The sequence below is a fragment of the Salvelinus fontinalis genome, chromosome 2 (genome assembly GCF_029448725.1).
Source record: "Salvelinus fontinalis isolate EN_2023a chromosome 2, ASM2944872v1, whole genome shotgun sequence".
NCBI lineage: Eukaryota > Metazoa > Chordata > Actinopteri > Salmoniformes > Salmonidae > Salvelinus > Salvelinus fontinalis.
The window spans coordinates 69,321,826-69,341,013 of NC_074666.1; the positions used below are offsets into that span (position 1 = coordinate 69,321,826).

Genomic DNA, 19,188 nt, shown 5'->3' on the forward strand with positions numbered 1-19,188 from the left:
CTAATGTTAGCTAGCTAGTTAACATTGAACATAGTTGGTTAGCTTTAGCTACCTGAAGATTCATACTACAGCTATGACAATCAGTTTTGTATTGGTAACGTTAGTAGTATGAGTTGAGATTATTGCGGTTCAGCTAGCTAGCTACCCAGACAGAACACATACATCTCGCCGACGTCGGGCCGGACAGCGGTATATCATTAGTAGATCATGTTCCATTTAGAACGTCGGTGGGAGTAGGCTGTTAGTGTAGTAGGTCGAAATGTATGCACAATGCACCATCACATGGCCGCTCAGCATCACAGAGTCGGCCGTAGATCGTGTAGACATCGAAATTGGGACGAGTGTCACAATGCTTGAATAGCTACCTTCTCTCAATGCATAATCATTCCTCACCTGCAGGGGGCACGTTTCACATCATCAGAAAATATGTAGAAAGCCAACAGCTTAAAAAAAATAGTTTTTAACCTCACTAGGGTAGGGGGCACTATTTTCCAAAACTGTTAAAATAAGGTCTGTGAGTACAACAGAACTGTATAACAGGCAGGAAGTGGGATTTTGTTATGTTTGTAGTTTTCCATTGACTGCCTATACAGTATCCCATGACTTAGGACTCAAATTGCTTCCACTAGATGTCAACAGTGTTTAGAAATTGTTTCAGGCTTGTATTCTGAAAAATGAGGGAGTAAGACCACTTTGAGTGAGTGGACCCTGGGAAGTCACCAGAACTGTTTTCTGCGCCCGACCGAGAGCGCGCCTTTCTTGTTTTTCTTTTATATTGACGACGCTATTGTCCGGTTGAAATATTATCGATTATTTAGGCCAAAAACAACCTGAGGATTGATTAATAACATCGTTTGACATGTTTCTATGAACTTTACGGATACTATTTGGATTTTTCGTCTGCCTGTTGTGACTGCCTTTGAGCCATTGGACTGGAATTGCGCCAACAAAACAGAGGTTTTTGGATATAAAGAAGGACTTTATCGAACAAAACAAACATGTATGTAACAGGGAGTCTTGTGAGTTCAACCATATGAAGATCATCAAAGGTAAGTGATTCATTTTATTGCTATTTCTGACTTTTGTTGACTAATCTACTTGGCTGGTAACTGTATGTAATGTTTTGTGTGCTGGGCGCTGTCCTCAGATAATCGCATGGTTTGCTTTCGCCGTAAAGCCTTTTTGAAATCTGACACAGTGGCTGGATTAACAAGAGGTTAAGCTATATTTTGATGTATTACACATATATTTTCAAGAATGGTAAATATTTTAATTTGGTATTTTTGAATTTCGCGCTCTGCAATTTCACTGGATGTTGGCCAGGTTGGACGCTATCGTCCCAGTACCCATAAGATTAAAGCGCAGGTGTCAATTCGGCAAATCATAAAACAAGTGGCCACCTCTACTGTGTAGAAGATGATAAATCTGAAGAGATGAGTTGGCAATGTGTAATTTAAATCACTGAATCATCCATCCACATTGCGTCTCATAACAATGCTTAACACTTTGGAGAAGTCAATGTGGTCTCAAACAGGATTCTCAAGCGAGACAGCCATGATCAAAGCTAGTGCGAGAGACTAACGTTACATGGATCACAGCAAGCAAAACATTAATTATACCTAGCTCGCGCACACTAGCAAGGCTCAGAATGATTTGACTGTTGGTTTGCCAGCTAAGGTTAACTGTAAATTGGGTAATTATCTATCTTATTATTACATCTAATTGTCACAGAATTGAACTAGCTACTAGCTAAATATTTGTAAATGCTAACTAACATTAACGTTAAAATATAGCTAACGTTATATCATCTACTGTAGCTAGCTAGCTACCCTACCACCAGGTCACCTAAAGCTAACGGTAACGTTAGATTAATTTGCAGCTATAGCTAAACTAATTGCAGCTAGCTAGAAAACTATCACACAGATTAGATTAAAATGTTAAATCAATGTTGTGCTGCGGAGTTGTAATGGTAACGTTAATTTAAGGACAGTTGCTAGCTAGCTAACGTTAGCTATCTAAAACTTTTTGGACTGGAGATAACTCACTTGTTGTTAGTTATTGAATTTTACTCACCATGCAGGGCCGCATGACAAGCTCATATTGTTGTCGTTCTTTCCATTGAATAGCTAGTTAATGGTAGCTACATTAGGTTCCTGTGAGATTGACCAACCAATTTTAGTTTGGGGGGAAACTCCAAGCAAATGAGACGAGTCGACTGCTCAGACAACGTTATCCATCTGTCCAACAAGGGAAACATTACTGATGAGCCTGCCGATGTTTCTACCCTATTTTTGACCACGGTCTATAGGTTGCTGGTCTGAAGTAGTTTACTATGTAGGGAATATCCACCCATTTGGGATGTAACCTCTGTGTTGATTTAGTCTTCTGATGTAAATGGGCGGAGGTAGCGGTCCTGCTGCTGGGTTGTTGCCCTCCTACGGCCTCCTCCACGTCTCCTGATGTACTGGCCTGTCTCCTGGTAGCGCCTCCATGCTCTGGACACTACGCTGACAGACACAGCAAACCTTTTTACCACAACTCGCATTGATGTGCCATCCTGGATGAACTGCACTACCTGAGCCACTTGTGTGGGTTGTAGACTCCGTCTCATGCTACCACTAGAGTGAAAGCACCGCCAGCATTCAAAAGTGACCAAAACATCAGCCAGGAAGCATAGGAACTGAGAAGTGGTCTGTGGTCACCACCTGCAGAACCACTGCTTTATTGGGGGTGTCTTGCTAATTGCCTATAATTTCCACCTTTTGTCTATTCCATTTGCACAACAGCATGTGAAATCTATTGTCAATCAGTGTTGCTTCCTAAGTGGACAGTTTGATTTCACAGAAGTGTGATTGACTTGGAGTTACATTGTGTTGTTTAAGTGTTCCCTTTATTTTTTTGAGCAGTGTATAACGCTTTCCATTCAACTAAAATCAATCTCATTTCAAATCAAATGTTATTTGTCACATGCGCCGAATACAACAGGTGTAAAGTGAAATGTTTTCTTATTAGCCCTTAACCAACAATGCAGTTCAATAAATAGAGTTAATAAATCTTCTTATGGCTGGGGGCAGTATTGAGTAGCTTGGATGAATAAGGTGCCCAGAGTAAACTGCCTGCTACTCAGTCCCAGAAGCTAAGATATGCATATCATTAGTGGATTTGGATAGAAAACACTCTGAAGTTTCTAAAACTGTTTGAATGATGTCTGTGAGTATAACAGAACTCAAATGGCAGGCAAAAATCTGAGAAAAAATCCAAACAAGAAGTGGGAAATCTGAGGTTTGTAGGTTTGCCTATCCAATATACAGTGTCTTTGGGGTCATATTGCAGTCTTTAGAACCTTGTTTGAGGATTCTACTGTGAGGAATGAGGGAAGGAAAGCTCTTTGAGTCAGGAGTCTGGCATGAGCTGGTCATGCGCGCTCCCGTGAGAGTGACCTGCGTTCCATCGCATTTCTGAAGACAAAGGAATTCTCAAAGGTTGAAACATTATTTAAGATTTATGTTAAAAACATCCTAAATATTGATTCTACACATCGTTTGACATGTTTCTACGAACTGTAATGAAATGTTTTGACTTTTCGTCTGACCTGCCCGTCATCAATTTGGATTTTGGAACTAAACGTGCGAACAAAAAGGAGGTTTTTGGACATAAATTATGGACGTTATCGAACAAAACAAACATTTATTGTGGAACTGGGATTCCTGGGAGTGCATTCTGAATGAGATCATCAAAGACAAGTGAATATTTGTGATACTATTTCTGACTTCTGTTGACTCCACAACATGGCGGATATCTGTATGGCTTGTTTGGGCTCTGAGCGCTGTACACAGATTATAGCATGGTGTGCTTTTTTCCATAAAGTTTTTTTGAAATCTGACACAGTGGTTGCATTAATATGGCTGCAATCCCGGTAACGGGATGATATGATAACAGCCAGTGAAAGTGCAGGGCGCCAAATTCAAAACAACAGAAATCTCATAATTAAAATTCCTCAGACAAACATGTTTCTTATACCATTTTAAAGGTAATCTTGTTGTTAATCCCACCAAAGTGTCCCAGTTTCAAATATGCTTTGAAAGAAAACTTTTTACCAGTAGTGTATATCCACCTATAGTCCTATAACTATGGCTACAACTAACTGCCCTCATATATGAAGCTGGGCAGATCACAATATGTAATGTGGAGAGCCACCAGAAGATGGTGACAGAGGCTTATGCAGGGAAGAATATAGAATATCTTGACTTCATACATGAGTTGACTATGCAGTTTGATGACACAAGCTGGCGATGACCAAGTTAACACTTTTAAATATGTTCTATATAGATGGTCAATGTGATACCTGTATATGCTTTAGCAAACAACAAAAAATGACTCTTACACCATACAGTCAGAGGAGTCTTCTAATGTACATAAAGATCTGGGATCAGGTAAATGTATAGCATCTGTAGGGTTTGACATACGACTTGCCCCTTTACTCCTTGCTAACATTTGCTTGATATGTAGCAAATGCAGTCTAGACCACATTTAGTAATTAATGTTGTGTTTTGCAGTACACATTTAATCAATCTTCTTTATTGAAAACTGAAACAGTTTTCCCTCCATTTCGCAGAGAAGCTGTCACTTCATATAGTATCTACATACATGTAAAATGAGGTGTGTAGACTAAGGCATTTTGACCTGTGTGCAAGTCATCATCACCTGGTGCAGGTTCTCCAAATACTGTAGAGCATTTCATTCAGATAAATGATCCTGAATTGTTTCTTATTTATAAATCAACTGTGCCATAAGAGTCTGTATAGTGCATTGGTGACTGCTAAGATAGAAATAAAATGGACCATGCGTGTGAGTAGCCTATTGTTTTTGGAGAAGCCAGTAAGGATGACTACAACTACAATCATTTTTAAAAATGGTATGAGCGTAAAACAAATCTCCTCAATGTTCGAACAAATAACTACTTCCAATGAGGTACTGCCATATCGTGAGTATACGTACAACATGATTGAGTTGTAGACATGAACACATTTACATACACACAATATACACACAATGTACACACAAATACACAACTGTTAAGCATGGTACATGATATTCAACAACTGTATTTTACAGTAAATAATTCTGTAAACCTCGCATGACTTTATCCTTTTTGGCATTTGACCCAGAAATGTCCTCTTATCCAGGGCCTGCAAAAAAAAATAGCCATGTCTGTTAACTCTTGAGTACATTTGAGTCCACCCTGTAAGATTAAATATAGGACAGTCATCCCTGTGATGTCAAGTGTAGTGTGTTATTTGAACTCCAATGTCTGCGATTAGACAACTCTTCAAAATGGCCTCTCCAGCTCAGAAGTCCCTTTAGTTCATCAAGGCCCTGCCATAGCACTCCCTTCTCTGTACAAAACAGTCTGTTGTTGTTTTGAGAGTGCTTCAGTTCAGTTTTGAGCTCTGTGATCTCTAGAAGTGACCAGTAGGCCGCAGTGTATGAGGCTGGGGGTCAGTCAGTAGGGGGTGCTATACTGGGACAGTGTGTGAGTGATTCCTTTCTTGATTTCTGTTGCCCAGCTGTGGAGACACGAGGGACCCTCCTGCAGACGAGAAGACAGAGAGAGCACTCTTAGCTTTAGACTGAACTCCTATAAAACAGCTTCCACTGTTTTGTTTTAGTAATCTATTTAGCCTATTATATCTTGCTTGTTTTTCATCTAACATTTTATTGCTTTATTGTAAAGTGTGTTGGAAGTTTGCTTTGATATTATCTTAAATGTCTCTTTACATGTTATTGTGTTTGTATAGCACTTGTGTAAGGGTGCGTGCTGGCGGCAGGGAAGTCAGGCGCAGGAGCTCGAACTTGGTATAAAACAGAGCAGTTTAATAAGTGCTCAAAAAACTCTGAAATCCAAAACATCCAAAATAATACACGTGGGTACAAAACCCGTCGCACACCAGAACATAACTTGCACATAGCAGATAAATGATTCAAATTCATTATTTTACTCTGTCTTATCACAGCACTGTCAAACCATGGTTGACTAACTACATGGCCAAAATGGCTAACCTTTATCCCATCATAGAAAGGTTCATGTCCATTCTAGTATTCTACTTCCTCATTCTTTTGGTCCATGCTCTGTCCCTTCTCCCTTATCAATACACGTACCGTCCTGACAGGTGGGTCCTATCCAGCCATGTAGACAGGTGCAACGGCCGTTCCGTGGGTCACACCGCGCCCCGTTCCTGCACTCACAGCTCTCAGAACAGTCCGGGCCGTAGCGGTTCACTGGACAATCTGGACAAAGCCCAGACAGGGAAACAAGAACTGTGAGAACACTTTAAGACTGGTGCTGTTTGCCCTGTAGGGGTGAATCCTTACTTTGACTTAAGTCTAACTGCATTGATGTTAGTGGGAGACTAAGTGAAAATTGGACTTACACCAAGTGGAAGTTAGGACTCGCCCCATAGTCGTTGAGGAAACAGATGTTGATGAACCATACTACTTAGATGTTAGATAAATAAAAAGAAGCAAACAGGTACCTGTGTCGCAATGCGTGCCCATCTTCCCTGGGGGGCACAGACAACGGCCGGTCATGGGGTCACATGGGGTGTCCCCTTCGCAGTCACATGACTGGATGCAGCCCACCCCGAAACGACGCTGCTCACACTCTGTGACAGGGAATGAGCGGGAGGAGAGCACATGACACAGGAGACAACATCTTAGCCTTAATTATGACTGGGGCATGTAACAGTCACACTTTATCAGCAGTTACAACCATATTATCCATAATATTAATTAATTAATAATTAATAATTATTATTATCCATAATTAACCATAATCTCAACGTAATCCTTCTCACCTTTCTCACAGCGGTATCCATGGTAACCAGGAGGGCAAAGACAGTGCCCTGTGCTGGGGTCACAGGGGGAGTGGCCTCGACACTTACACTGGAACTGACAGCGGTGGCCATGGAAACCAGCAGGGCAGGCTAGACAGAACATAGAACAGAAAGTTAGGATAGTAAAACATTAGAACATCAGAAAGAGCATTCAAAAAACGCCTTGAATAGCTTTCTTATATCGTTTCTCACTCTCCGAAACTAACCCTTCAAACCTAAACTCTGATACTAACAGTGTTATCTACATTCAAATCAAATTGTATTGGTCACATACACATATTTCAGCAGATGTTACTGCGGGTGTAGCGAAATACATTGATTCATTGATATCTTAAAATGGAGTTATGTCACATGATCAATTTGATGATTCATTGATCCACTCAAAGCAGCAGGCACTGAATCGACCCGACTTACCGTGTTCACACAGGTGACCGTAGTATCCCGGGTCACACCGGCACTCTCCCGTCACTCTATTGCACGTCCCATTGTTATTGCAATCACACCGCAGTTTGCAGTTGGCCCCGTAACTCCCTAGGGGGCACTCTGAATGACAGAGCAACAGAAACACACACCGTATAATGGGGAAGCAATGGGATCGTGTCGTGGGCTCATCATGATATCAGGGGCACTTAAATGGAGTCTTCACATCAATTCACAACACAATGAGGAGAATGGGAAATGTGAGGACCATGGTTGTCACGACCTGGGTTCAAATAATGTTTGAGATCATTTCAAATAATGTGTCTGTGCTCGATTGAGGTTGCCTGTTGCAATGTAACCTATAGAATTGAAGCAAAAGTGCAAACCATGCTCACCTGGCACTCCAGGCAGGCTAAAGCAAATGTTCAAAGTCATTTAAAGATTTAGAATAGTATTTATAGCCAGGTCTGGTCAGGTCACCTCTGTCACAGCTGGGTCCGGTCCAGCCTAGTCCGCAGGTGCAGCCTCCAGAGACTGGGTCACACACACCACTGTTACGGCAGTTACAGCGCTGGCCACAGTCCACCCCATACCAACCCTGGGCACAACCTGAGAAACACACACAGGCACAAACACACGCAGGCACCAGCACGCACACAAACACCATAGATTGTCAATAAAACATGACTGGATGGATTACTACATATGACACTCATTGTGGAGCAGGAATCAACTGTGTGTGTTACAGTGTGTGTATTACCCTGTCCACAGTCTTCTCCCCGCTGGCCGGCCTTGCACACACACCTGCCCGTCTCTGGGTCACTCCGTGCCCCCTCCCCACACAAAGCCACCCTGGCACAGTCCTGCCCATAACGCCCTGATGGGCAAGCTGGTAGAACCAGAGGAAAAGAGTAGGGAAAGAGCGACCATACAAAACGTTACTTGGTAGTGCTTGTGTTATAGGATGAAAAATGAATGACAATTACCATTTTACTTTTTAACGTTACAATAAGTACTTGGTAAATAACTAAATGTAGCCTATGGATATGCCCATGCCCCTGGCACACGATGGCACTCACTGATGTTGCAGTCTGCTCCGATGTAGCCAGACAGGCACTGGCAGGTGCCTGTGATGGTCTGGCACACACCAGCATTCCTACACTGGCACAGCCGCTCGCAGTTTGGGCCGTACCGTCCTATGTCACACTCTGTCAAGCCAAACACACACAGGACTTAGCTGTGTTTAAACATCAACGTTCTTTTCTAATCCGGTGAGGTCATAACTAAGGTCAAGAGTGTTTCCTGATCCAGTCACATTGTGGAAAATCTCCTGGGCCTACCTATGACTATAAGTTAAACTTTCAACAGTGGAATCCCTTTGTGACATTGTTTCAGGAAGTGTGTGTCTGTGTGTGATGGGGGTGCTTGCCTTGATCACAGTTGTAACCATGGTAACCAGGGGTGCAGTAGCAGAGGCCGGTGTCCGGGTGGCATAGCTGGTTGGTGCCAGAGCACTGGCACACCTGGTTACAGTTCAGCCCATATGTGCCAGGCTGGCATACTGTCAGAGAAACACATAACACACGTTGACTCCCATACAATATCCTGATATATGGACTTGTTCAGTAGGCTACACAAAAAGGTGTGCCTACATGTTGGGTAGTAGTAATAAGGAAACAGTACGTATATTTACTATTGTTTCATTCAGCAACCCCAAATACCTATACTGCATATCTATCTCAGGCCCTTTTTACTAATAGTTCAAAAACATATCCTCCCGTGGGGTTATCACAGATCTGAAAGGGTTGGATTGGTGAAAGTATCACAATGACTCTTATAGATCGGTGCTAACCTCAAAGAAACAAGGGAGGGAGGAAGCATTCTGTGTTACTCTACTCTCCTGTCCCTCTGGCTTCTAGGCTAGACTAGTCTGTTCCAGGTCACTCACTCTGCTCACAGCCGTTGCCAGTGAATCCAGGGGGACAGCCACACTCGCCGGAAACGTGGTTGCAGGAAGTGCCGTGGGGACAGTTACAACGTAGCACACAGTCCTTCCCGTAGGAGCCAGGTAGACAGGCTGTGGTGAATGTGGAAATCACGTACATTCAATTAAGTCAATGCGTGTGGTCTGTTGCATATGATTTACAGTATGTACAGGCCCTTGTGATAAATAGGTTCAGTACATTTATAGTAGCCTCAGAGTGGGAGTGCTGATGTAGGATCAGGTCTCCCCATGTCCATGTAATCTCATTCATTATGATCTAAAAGGCTAATCTGATCCTAGGTCAACAATCTAACCGTACCTCTGTCACATAGAGGTCCCCTCCTGCCAGGAGGACACACACACACTCCGCTGACGTGGTCACACACGGGCCCATGTTTACATCGACACTGCTCCTCACACCCTGGGCCAAACAGGCCAGCCTCACATGCTGTGTAGGGCACAAAAAAACATGAATATTTTTAACTGCTGTCATCAAAGTGCTTATTCTCGTCTGCACTGCGGCTTCTCATATTCAACGGCTTGACAGAGCGCTTCCCCCTTGGATTGGAGCCAATAGGCTTCTGTAGGCTACACCACAAAAAAACATGATTTATTAATTACGCTGTTGTTATGATTAAGCATACACAAACACATCCACTGTTTCGATTACTGTCTTTTATTGATAAATAAAAACGAGAACAGAAGGCAACATGATAAAGATATTAGAATTGCAAAAACAAAGTGCCTGTAAGCTTTCAAATAGGCTAACACAAATTCAAAATCAACAGAGCGAGAAACTGACAAATATAGCCTTAAACCTTTCAAATAAATCTATAAACTATGCTACGTCTCTTCTTATAAACAAATTGTGTGAATAACACAAAAAGAAAGATGTGCTATCTAGCCTATTTAACACTCACAATGTTTAATAAACTATACATTTAGAAATGATATCTCTCATAAAGAAATTGTAAAAAGCAAAGACATGCTACTGTATAGCACTCACAAAGTTTAAGGCAGGGTTTCCCAAATGATGGCCCGTGGGCCGAATTTGACACATGGGTGATTTTATTTGGACCCCCAAGTTTTCTGAGCAAATTATTTTTTTATTTTTTTGGACATAAAAGACTTAGAAACCCCAGCAAATCAGATTTTCATTTAGGAAATCTTTTCCAAAACATTCCCATGCATAACAGAGAGATATATGTGAGTATATCTTTTTTTAAATATGAAGATATACTGTGTTTGTTTTTTTCAAGTGAAGCGGCAGAGATGATGGCAGGTTCCCGGTTGAGTGGAGTTCAGTACATTTTGGCAATTCCATTGGTCCTTGAGCAAAACCCCATCCAATCCAGGGACATGCTGCTTGCAAATCGTGTCCACTCAGAGGGATGTTACCACCAAGAAAGGAAACATCTCCAGTGTTGTTGTGTGCCAACTGCTGATTAACCACAGCTGTTCATTTTTGGACATCTCAGGATAAGCCCAGCGGAAGAAGAACACTATACTACAAAATGCTTTAGAAATGTGACTTGTTTGTACAGCTTTCCTTATTTGTTGTAGTTTTAAAACAAAATATCATTTAAAACAAATGTTATTGTCTCTGTTCATAATATGGATAGTCACTTTAACCATATCTACATGTACATACTACCTAAATCAGCCTGACTAACCTGTGTCTGTATGTAGCCTCGCTACTTTATAGCCTCGCTGCTGTATATAGCCTGTCTTTTTAATGTTTTATTTCTTTACCTACCAATTGTTCACCTAATACCTTTTTTGCACTATTGGTTAGAGCCTATAAAAGTAAGCATATCACTAATGTCTACACCTGTTGTATTTGGCGCACGTGACAAACTTTGATCTGTCTCAGTTTCTTTACCAACTGTCACAATAAATGAATATAAAATATAGGGGGTGGGGGAGGGAAATATGTTAACATAGAGTGTCATTTATAATACTTCTCACTTTGTAGGTTAGGTTTCTGTCTGTAAAGGGGGCCAAGAGGAAGGTGTGCAGGGGAGAACTGTACCGGAGCATCAGTCTGACCATCAGGTTCAAAGCCAGCTTCTTCTCCCAAGCCAAAAGACTGTTCAACAGCTGAACCCCCGGCTGACTACTACACTCTACCACACACTTAGCCTTACTCATTCTGTACACACTGGAATTACTATAGTGTACCAGACCACTGCAATAGTCATGTTACCTTAACTCCTGTACATACTCATCATTTTAACTATGCTGCTACTAATGCACTGTATTTTCTCATTCTACCCCACTCACTATGCGCATGAATAAACCTTGTCTTTTTTTATCTTATTTTATTAGCACCTTTAGTGTTTTCTTTTTTATTATTTGTAGTATTACTATATTTTATATTTACTGTCACTTATTTGATTGTTCACTTTTGTCACCAGTGCATTGTGAGAAGCCTGCCAGTTGTATATGACCAATACAATTTGATTTCATTTATTTGTTGTCACCTGTGGACCCAAATCCTGAAATAATTTTGCCCACACCTAATCATTTAAAGTACTTTTCCAAAAACATGTTTTGTGCTTTTGCCATGACATCCAATATATAGAATATATATTAATAATCTGTGATGGGGAGCAGGCATGCCTCTGGCTTGACGCTGAGTAAAGCGGCTTGCCCAAGGGGCAGCTGTAGTGTGACTAGGCAGTGTGAAGAAAATGTCTCACGAGCGGCTGCTCAATGAGTTAATGCATCCTGTCGTGGGCCCTCTATCTGTTTAGCTGACAGGAAGATCTGCTGTCACACCGCAGAGCCATTACTCTGCCCACCAAGTGCTCGTTGATGGGAATATCACATCTGGCAATACCTGAGAAGGTAATTTGGCTGATAGTTAGCTGTGTAATTGACATCTAACCATACATTTTATGAACTCACTGTGGATGGCCGGAGTAAGTGTCCTTCCCTCAAGAGTTGACAAATAAAATATAGACCTACAGAAAGCTGAGCCAGTTTTCTCCTCAACAGTAGCAACATTGGTTGGCTTGAAACAATGTTTTTCCCACGATTGCATTTTGAAATGTTGTGCTACCAGAAAGCATTTTTCTCTCCCACTACTCGAGCACACGAAGGAGAGAGAGTGAAAGTGAACTGTAAATAGGCTACAAAGCAGCAAGAAGGAACCCTGTGGAGTCCAGACAACTCTCTGATTGACCAGTGGGCCATGTAGAAATGTCTTGGAAGCCACCTATTCATTCAAAGAAGCCATCCACCCTTGATGGGTGATTAGCAGGACAACGGAATCTTGCTGAGATGAGAACATGTGACAAGTATTGAGGGTGCGCTAAACAACTGAAATTCGGACTGTTTAGATTAAATCAGATGTTTTTAAGAATGTAACTAATCTGAGTACACTTTTTTTAAGTAATCCAGGTTGATTACAGTTACTTCATTTTTGTAATCGGATGATGTAATCCAGATTTATATATAATCTGTTACAACCCTGATCACACATATAAATACACATGCAACAACATTGACAAGATGTACTAAAACACACACATACACACTTAGTTAGTCAGGTCAGAGTACAAGAAAGTACAGGTCTTAGGGCAACATGTTTAAGATTCTTGTTCCTTACCTGTCTGACAGTGCTGTCCTACCCAGCCTGGGCCACAGCTGCACTCTCCACTGCGACGGTCACACACACCACTGTTCAGACACGCACAGGGCTGAGCACAGTCCGCCCCAAACCAGCCATGGGCACACTCTGGGGATAGAATCAGAATCACCAAGTACATTTACGCATACTCAAAATGTCACTTTGTGATATGGTACTGCTAGACAACATTTAGAGACAGAATACAGACAGGAGTTCACACAGAGTTGTCATACAAATAGGTAGAGTGAACTAGAGAAAGAGAGACAGGAGGGAGGAAGACAAGAAGGACTCATAAAATAAGTCATAGTGTTTTCTCTGCTACTGCACAGCTGTTGCCTAGTCACTTCATCCCTACCTGTATGTACATATCTGTTACCTCGTGCCACAGCACATCAACTCGGTACAATGCATCTAACCAAGTTATCGTTACTCATTGTGTATTTATTCCTCATGTTATATTTCTATACTGTTGGGAAGTAAGCATTTCGTTGTTAGCTTATACCTGTTTTTTAAGAAGAGTGACAAATAACATTTGATTTGATTTGAGAGAAAGAGAGAGGAGGAAGGGAGGAGAGCTAAAGAGGAGGGAGAGAAAGATAGGTAGGGGAGAGAGGAATGATAAAACGACACATAGAGAGAATGGGACACATAGCAGGGGGGAAAGAGAGAGAAAGGTGATCCAGTCGTCAGTTGATTATCTAAATAGATCATTCAGAGACGTTGACATAAATGCTCAGATTATAAAGAGCTGTGAAATGACCTGCGATGCGTTACATCTACCACAACCTTTCCTTCTGTGTGTGTGTAAGCCCCACAGCACTTATTGCAGACGTTGTTCGAAATGTGCTCATATATTACATACAGTTCAATGGGAGGGGGAGTGGCACACACAGGGGAGACCAGGAGGTTGAACTCTGACTTCTATTTAGGACTTAATCTATCTAGAGACTTTTATATCTAGCTCTAGCAAGCAGATAAAGAGAACTGAGTCACTGAGTCCTGATTGTGACAATGGGGCCCTTAGTGTAGGCTTACAGCAGGTCCCAGAGATGGCATCAGTGAACCTGGAAGACGAGTAAAACATTGGAGCTGAATGTCATCATTAAAAATGAAGAAGAGGAGCAGCATTCAGGAGGCCACAAAAGTAAACGCCAGGAGGACAAGGTCATTGATTCAGCTGCCTTGCAGGAGAACATGTTCGACGTACTAGACTTTTCAGAAAGAATTTTGAACAACGTGTCGTCTCTGTCTTGAAAAATCTGAGTGATGAAAGACGACGTTGTGCACAAGAGGCAATTATGAGAGTGCTACATCAGTACACATGTAAGCAACACACTGAAAGCAACCTCTGCAGTCAAACAACGGGTTGGAATATTAACATTTAAGATGAAGTGGATGAGGGAAAGATCGGAGTATTGGACCATGGTGAGAGCAAGTTTCATCTAAAGTTGTTTGGTGTTCTCAAGTTTTCATCTCTCATTGTGTAACCCAGAACCATCATCTACTGGATTCTCCACGGCATAGTTTTAGGACAGACTAAAGGTTTAATTGTCAAGGTGACCAATTGTGTGAGATGTTATTTCACAGCATGGAGACCTGCTTGGTTCGGCATCAACATTGTCAATGCTACTATTTGTATTATTCAGTGTATGGCTGTCTGGAGTTTACTCGGACAGTAGCAAGTCTTGTGAAATGAGTGTTTAGCTAACTGAACATGGTGAGAAATGACAACATGTGATTGGTATTGAGCTCCCTTTTGTCATGTACAGCTTACTTAAAAGCATTGATTTGTACATAACACCAACTGACTTGCTATTCTGATATCATTCACAAAGGAGAGACATCTTCAGGTCCAGGATCCAGAGGTGGCATCAGTGAAGCTGGAAGAATGCAGTCCAACACTGGATTTGAACGTCAACATTAAAAGGGGGAGATGATGAAGAGAAGACTGAGTCTTTTGTTTTTTCATGGTAAGAGCACATTGTAAGAGGGAGTTAACATTTTCCACAAATTAGTCTCCCTTTTCAAATTGAGAGGTAGAATTATCTCATGTTACACATATGACTTTATTCATTAATCAGTGAAATAAGTTGATTCTTAGCCACTTTCAGCTTATCCTTTTGTTTTATGTTCCACAGGAGAACAACCTTACGCCTCTGACAAAGTTCGGCCAGCTTCTGCATCCAAAGAGCAAAACCAGGAAATACACAAACCAAAGAGGTGTCCCCACTGCCCACATTGTGAGAAGAGTTCTCATCACATCTTGAAAGACACATGAAAACACACTCTGGAGAGAAGCTTTATTCCTGCTCTGATTGTGGGAAGTGCTCTGATTGTGGCAAGTCTCAATTGAGCGTCTTAAAACATCCCAAGCAAATGCACAGAGGAGAGAAGCCTTACCACTGCTCTGACACCGTTAATAGTTTCTGTTATCGTAAAAACGCAAAACTTCACAAGCAAAATACACACATGAGATAAGCCTTACCACTGCTCTGATTTTGTAGCTAGATTTGCTGGACAATATCATTCAAAAGTACACCAGCGGATACAACGTGGATAGAAGCCTTACCACTGCTCTGACTATGAGAAGTAGTTACCTAATACCAAAAGATTTACCGACAAATTCATCCTACTGATAAAAAGCCTTACCCTTTTTTCAATGTGAAGATTTGTGAAGTGTGTGTATGAAGACTTTATGTGCCATATAAAGCCTTTACACCTTGCAGTTTGTTAAATGTTTTCTTCTGCAAAGCTGCCTTTCATTTTTGTAGGTAGAGTTATTTACAAAACGGGCAAATGTCATTTTCATAATCAAATTAGTGTTGAGCTTTGTCCTCTCATATTACAAAACTATGACCAATAAGGCGTTTTTATCAAGATTATCCATGTTAGGTGCCTACATAGTTTTTTGTTATGCAGCGAATTGATGCGCTTAAGACAATGATAATAAAGTCCTTACCCTGAATCCAGGGTATTCAGTATTGATTTTTGTCCACTTTTCATCTAAGGAATATCTCAACAGAAGCTATTCAGTGTTGCCAGGCTCTCTTGACTCTTCCACACCAAATTATATTAACACCTGCCCAACTCATTTTGTTCTGCCCCAAAGACATGAAAAGCCATGACGCTTGAAATTAATTAAATGAATCATAAAGACAGTGATTATGGTATATTATTACATGATCTGTTAAAGTTATTGTATAATTCATAAAAATGTTGTTACTCACCTGATATCGTAATAACCACTGGATAACTTATTACATTAAGTTGTCAAACACCAGGGCTAAGTTCTCTGTCAAGTTCTCCGTTATTACATTAACCAGTTTTATGACACTATACAGTAAAAATGTACTGCGTTACTGCATTAACCTTTGTTACAGGGCCTAAGCGCATTGCAAATCTCCTAACCCCCCTTATTTCCCTTTTGGTCCTGTTGGTTGATCCATCACTTACCCAGTTCGCAGGCCACCCCGGTCCACCCGTTGGGGCACGAGCATCCCCCAGAGAAACGATCACACACACCACTATTCTGACACAGGCAGTGATGCAGGCAGTCTGACCCATAGAAGCCTTCTAGACATTCTGAAAGAGAGATACACATCGCTGTGAGCAGGAGACAGATTTCACCATATTTCATACGTACAGTACATCAGTCAGTCTTATTTCAATCCATGAGGGGGTGTCGAGTGCACGCACACCTCAGGGGTAGGGTAGAGAATTAGAGTGCATCATCTGTTTTGTATGAAAAGTCTGTCCCTTTTCGCTCCTTTAGGGGGAGGGTAGTGATTCAGAGTGCAGTGGTTAGAAAGGGAAAAAAATGCTACCATTACCTAGCATTAGGGATGCTCTTTCTTAATGGGGCTTGTTGCAGGGAAGGTAAGGGAATGAAGCGTACAGATGTGTACAGTATTGAATAGCAGTTAAGCATAGTCCACTTTTCAAATGGACTTCCAAATTTTGCCTGTGGGTTACTGGAGGCAAAATAATACATTCTCTGTGACCCACGCACACATGCATGGGCACACACACAGGACTCTCTTTCACAAACATGCCTGGAAGTGTGTGCATGAATGCATGCATGCACACAAGTGTTTCCACAAAAATGTATTTTATCAGTGGTAGAAAGGGTCACGAAAGGGAGAGGAGAGGTGGATTGTTCAGGTTACGGATCTTCCCCAGTTTTTTCAGGTTTTTGCTCTCAAATCACACTTTTTTTAACACTTAAAATGCCGGGCCTCGATACCCCGGTTCTAAGCAAATGAAACATCGTTTTGATGTTAACATTCTAGCAGTCTAATAAATACATTTCATCACAATAATAGTGCTTTAGTTGTTTATGAAGGTAACATTAGAATATGAAAGGAAATGTATTTCAACACAATAGCATTTTATTAGTATACTTTTGTATACTTTTTAGCCAGTAGTTCAGAAAGTAGTGCTCACGAGCCAAAAGTGGTCCCTGAAAATTGCGTACTCTGCGAGATATGTGCACTGTGCACCACGTAATTTCTCTCTCTCTCTCAGCTGTGGGTGGATCATGTGCATCGTGTTACTGTAGCTGTCACTCATATGGTGAGGTGCTGAAACTCATTGGTTGAACGCGAATTGCTAGGCTGGCCTACCTGGGGGAAAATGTAGGTAAAATGGCGCAGAATAGGTTCCAGAAAAACAGTTGCTTCAAACTAGGGATTTCATGGCTAATTGAGGTAAAATTCTGCTCAAATTCTGCTCATAGATTATGCATGCATGAACTACACATTCACACATCCAGCCCAAAGAGGGAGGTTTAAAAAATATGTTCCGGTACATGTATTTTATGTAACTGTAGGCTATATACACACACACACAACTGAAAAATCCCCAAAACACTTCAAATCAAACACCATCACAAAGATCATCCATTATTCATTTGTTTAGGCATGTCTTACGGAACATTATGAAACTAAGAAAATGCATTTCAAAAGATCAGAATGGTATATTTTGAGTTTAAATAGACTACTGTGCTTTGAGTGTTGCGAGTGCTCACGTGTAGAGTGCATGGAATCGTGGCAGACGGCTCAGTTATCCTTGCAAGGTGAGTATTGAAAACAGGGCATTCAATCACATGCACCTGTATCTTTTTGAGTTTTTATTTTATTTATTACTTGTCTTTTTCTCCAAGTAATTGTATTAGTATGAAATATATATAATTTTTTGCTCATCTTTATCAAGGGATCCAATCATTTGTCTCCACTGTACGTGTGTTAATATACTTATTTAGGAAAAGTGAAGGACTGGGGGACATGACTTCAAATACAGTAGATTAATAAAACATGCAAATTCATGAATTCAAAATGACGCTCTCTGTGCTTCTAGTTTGAATCTAAAAGTAAAAATGTATAGATGTTCTAAGTCCACAACAATGCTTAAACGGCATCAGGAGACCATTTTTGAGACGTGGGGAAAATCTAAGAATGTTTTAAATATTTTGGAGTGTAGTTACAATTTAACACAAGTGAGCATGCACCTAGCACTGTTGTCTGGTTAGCAGCGGTTCTGTAGCACACGTGATGGAGTTCACAAAACTAATGCCCACTAAATTGATGCAGATAATCATGATATTATTCTGACAGGTAGGCATACGCTACTTTGTAGCTAGTTAACATTTAATGGAGAAAGTATTTGGGAAAGCCTTTCCATCTATGAGAAGACGGTTATCATTAGCATTGCTATATTTTATCCTGTTTCATTATTTAATGCTTCACTGCTGCTAAATGAATACAGGAGAAACCGCTGCACATGCACTCACACGCACACTCACACTCACACGCACACACGCACACGCACACTGACAGTACCTTTCTCACAGCTGGCGCCGGTCCAGCCTGGCATACACTGGCACTGCCCGCTCACAGGGTCACAGCTGGCATTATTACAGCACTCACAGGTGTGTTGACACCCACTTCCAAACCACCCCGCCTGGCATGCTACAACAGGAGCAGGGTGCAGAATGTTAGGGGGAACAAAAACAGACATAAGATACAGTGCCTTCGGAAAGTTTTCAGACCCCTTGACTTTTAATCCACATTTTGTTACGTTACAGCCTTATTCTAAAATGGATTAAATAAAAACATTTCCTCAGCATTTCCTCAGCAATACACACAATACCCTACAATGACAAAGTGAAAACAGGTTTTTAGAAATGTATTACAAATTAAAAACAGAAATACCTTATTTACATAAGTATTCAGATCCTTTGCTATGAGACTCGAAATTTA

General features: G+C 41.2%; 1 protein-coding gene across 1 annotated transcript in view; it reads right to left on the reverse strand.

The window, feature by feature from the left end:
- Positions 1-2,863: 2,863 nt before the first annotated feature.
- The window catches only part of LOC129824294 (multiple epidermal growth factor-like domains protein 6), a 75,808-nt gene continuing 59,483 nt past the window's right edge, over positions 2,864-19,188 (reverse strand). Inside the window, exons 21-34 of the mRNA XM_055883842.1 lie at positions 18,769-18,897; positions 16,385-16,513; positions 12,911-13,039; positions 9,617-9,745; positions 9,262-9,390; positions 8,743-8,874; positions 8,393-8,521; positions 8,074-8,202; positions 7,794-7,922; positions 7,308-7,436; positions 6,855-6,983; positions 6,534-6,662; positions 6,160-6,288; positions 2,864-5,590 (exon numbers count right to left, since the gene is read on the reverse strand). Coding sequence (XP_055739817.1) covers positions 5,517-5,590; positions 6,160-6,288; positions 6,534-6,662; positions 6,855-6,983; positions 7,308-7,436; positions 7,794-7,922; positions 8,074-8,202; positions 8,393-8,521; positions 8,743-8,874; positions 9,262-9,390; positions 9,617-9,745; positions 12,911-13,039; positions 16,385-16,513; positions 18,769-18,897 — 1,754 coding nt within the window. The 3' untranslated portion in view covers positions 2,864-5,516. The remainder of the gene's footprint in view (positions 5,591-6,159; positions 6,289-6,533; positions 6,663-6,854; positions 6,984-7,307; positions 7,437-7,793; positions 7,923-8,073; positions 8,203-8,392; positions 8,522-8,742; positions 8,875-9,261; positions 9,391-9,616; positions 9,746-12,910; positions 13,040-16,384; positions 16,514-18,768; positions 18,898-19,188) is intronic.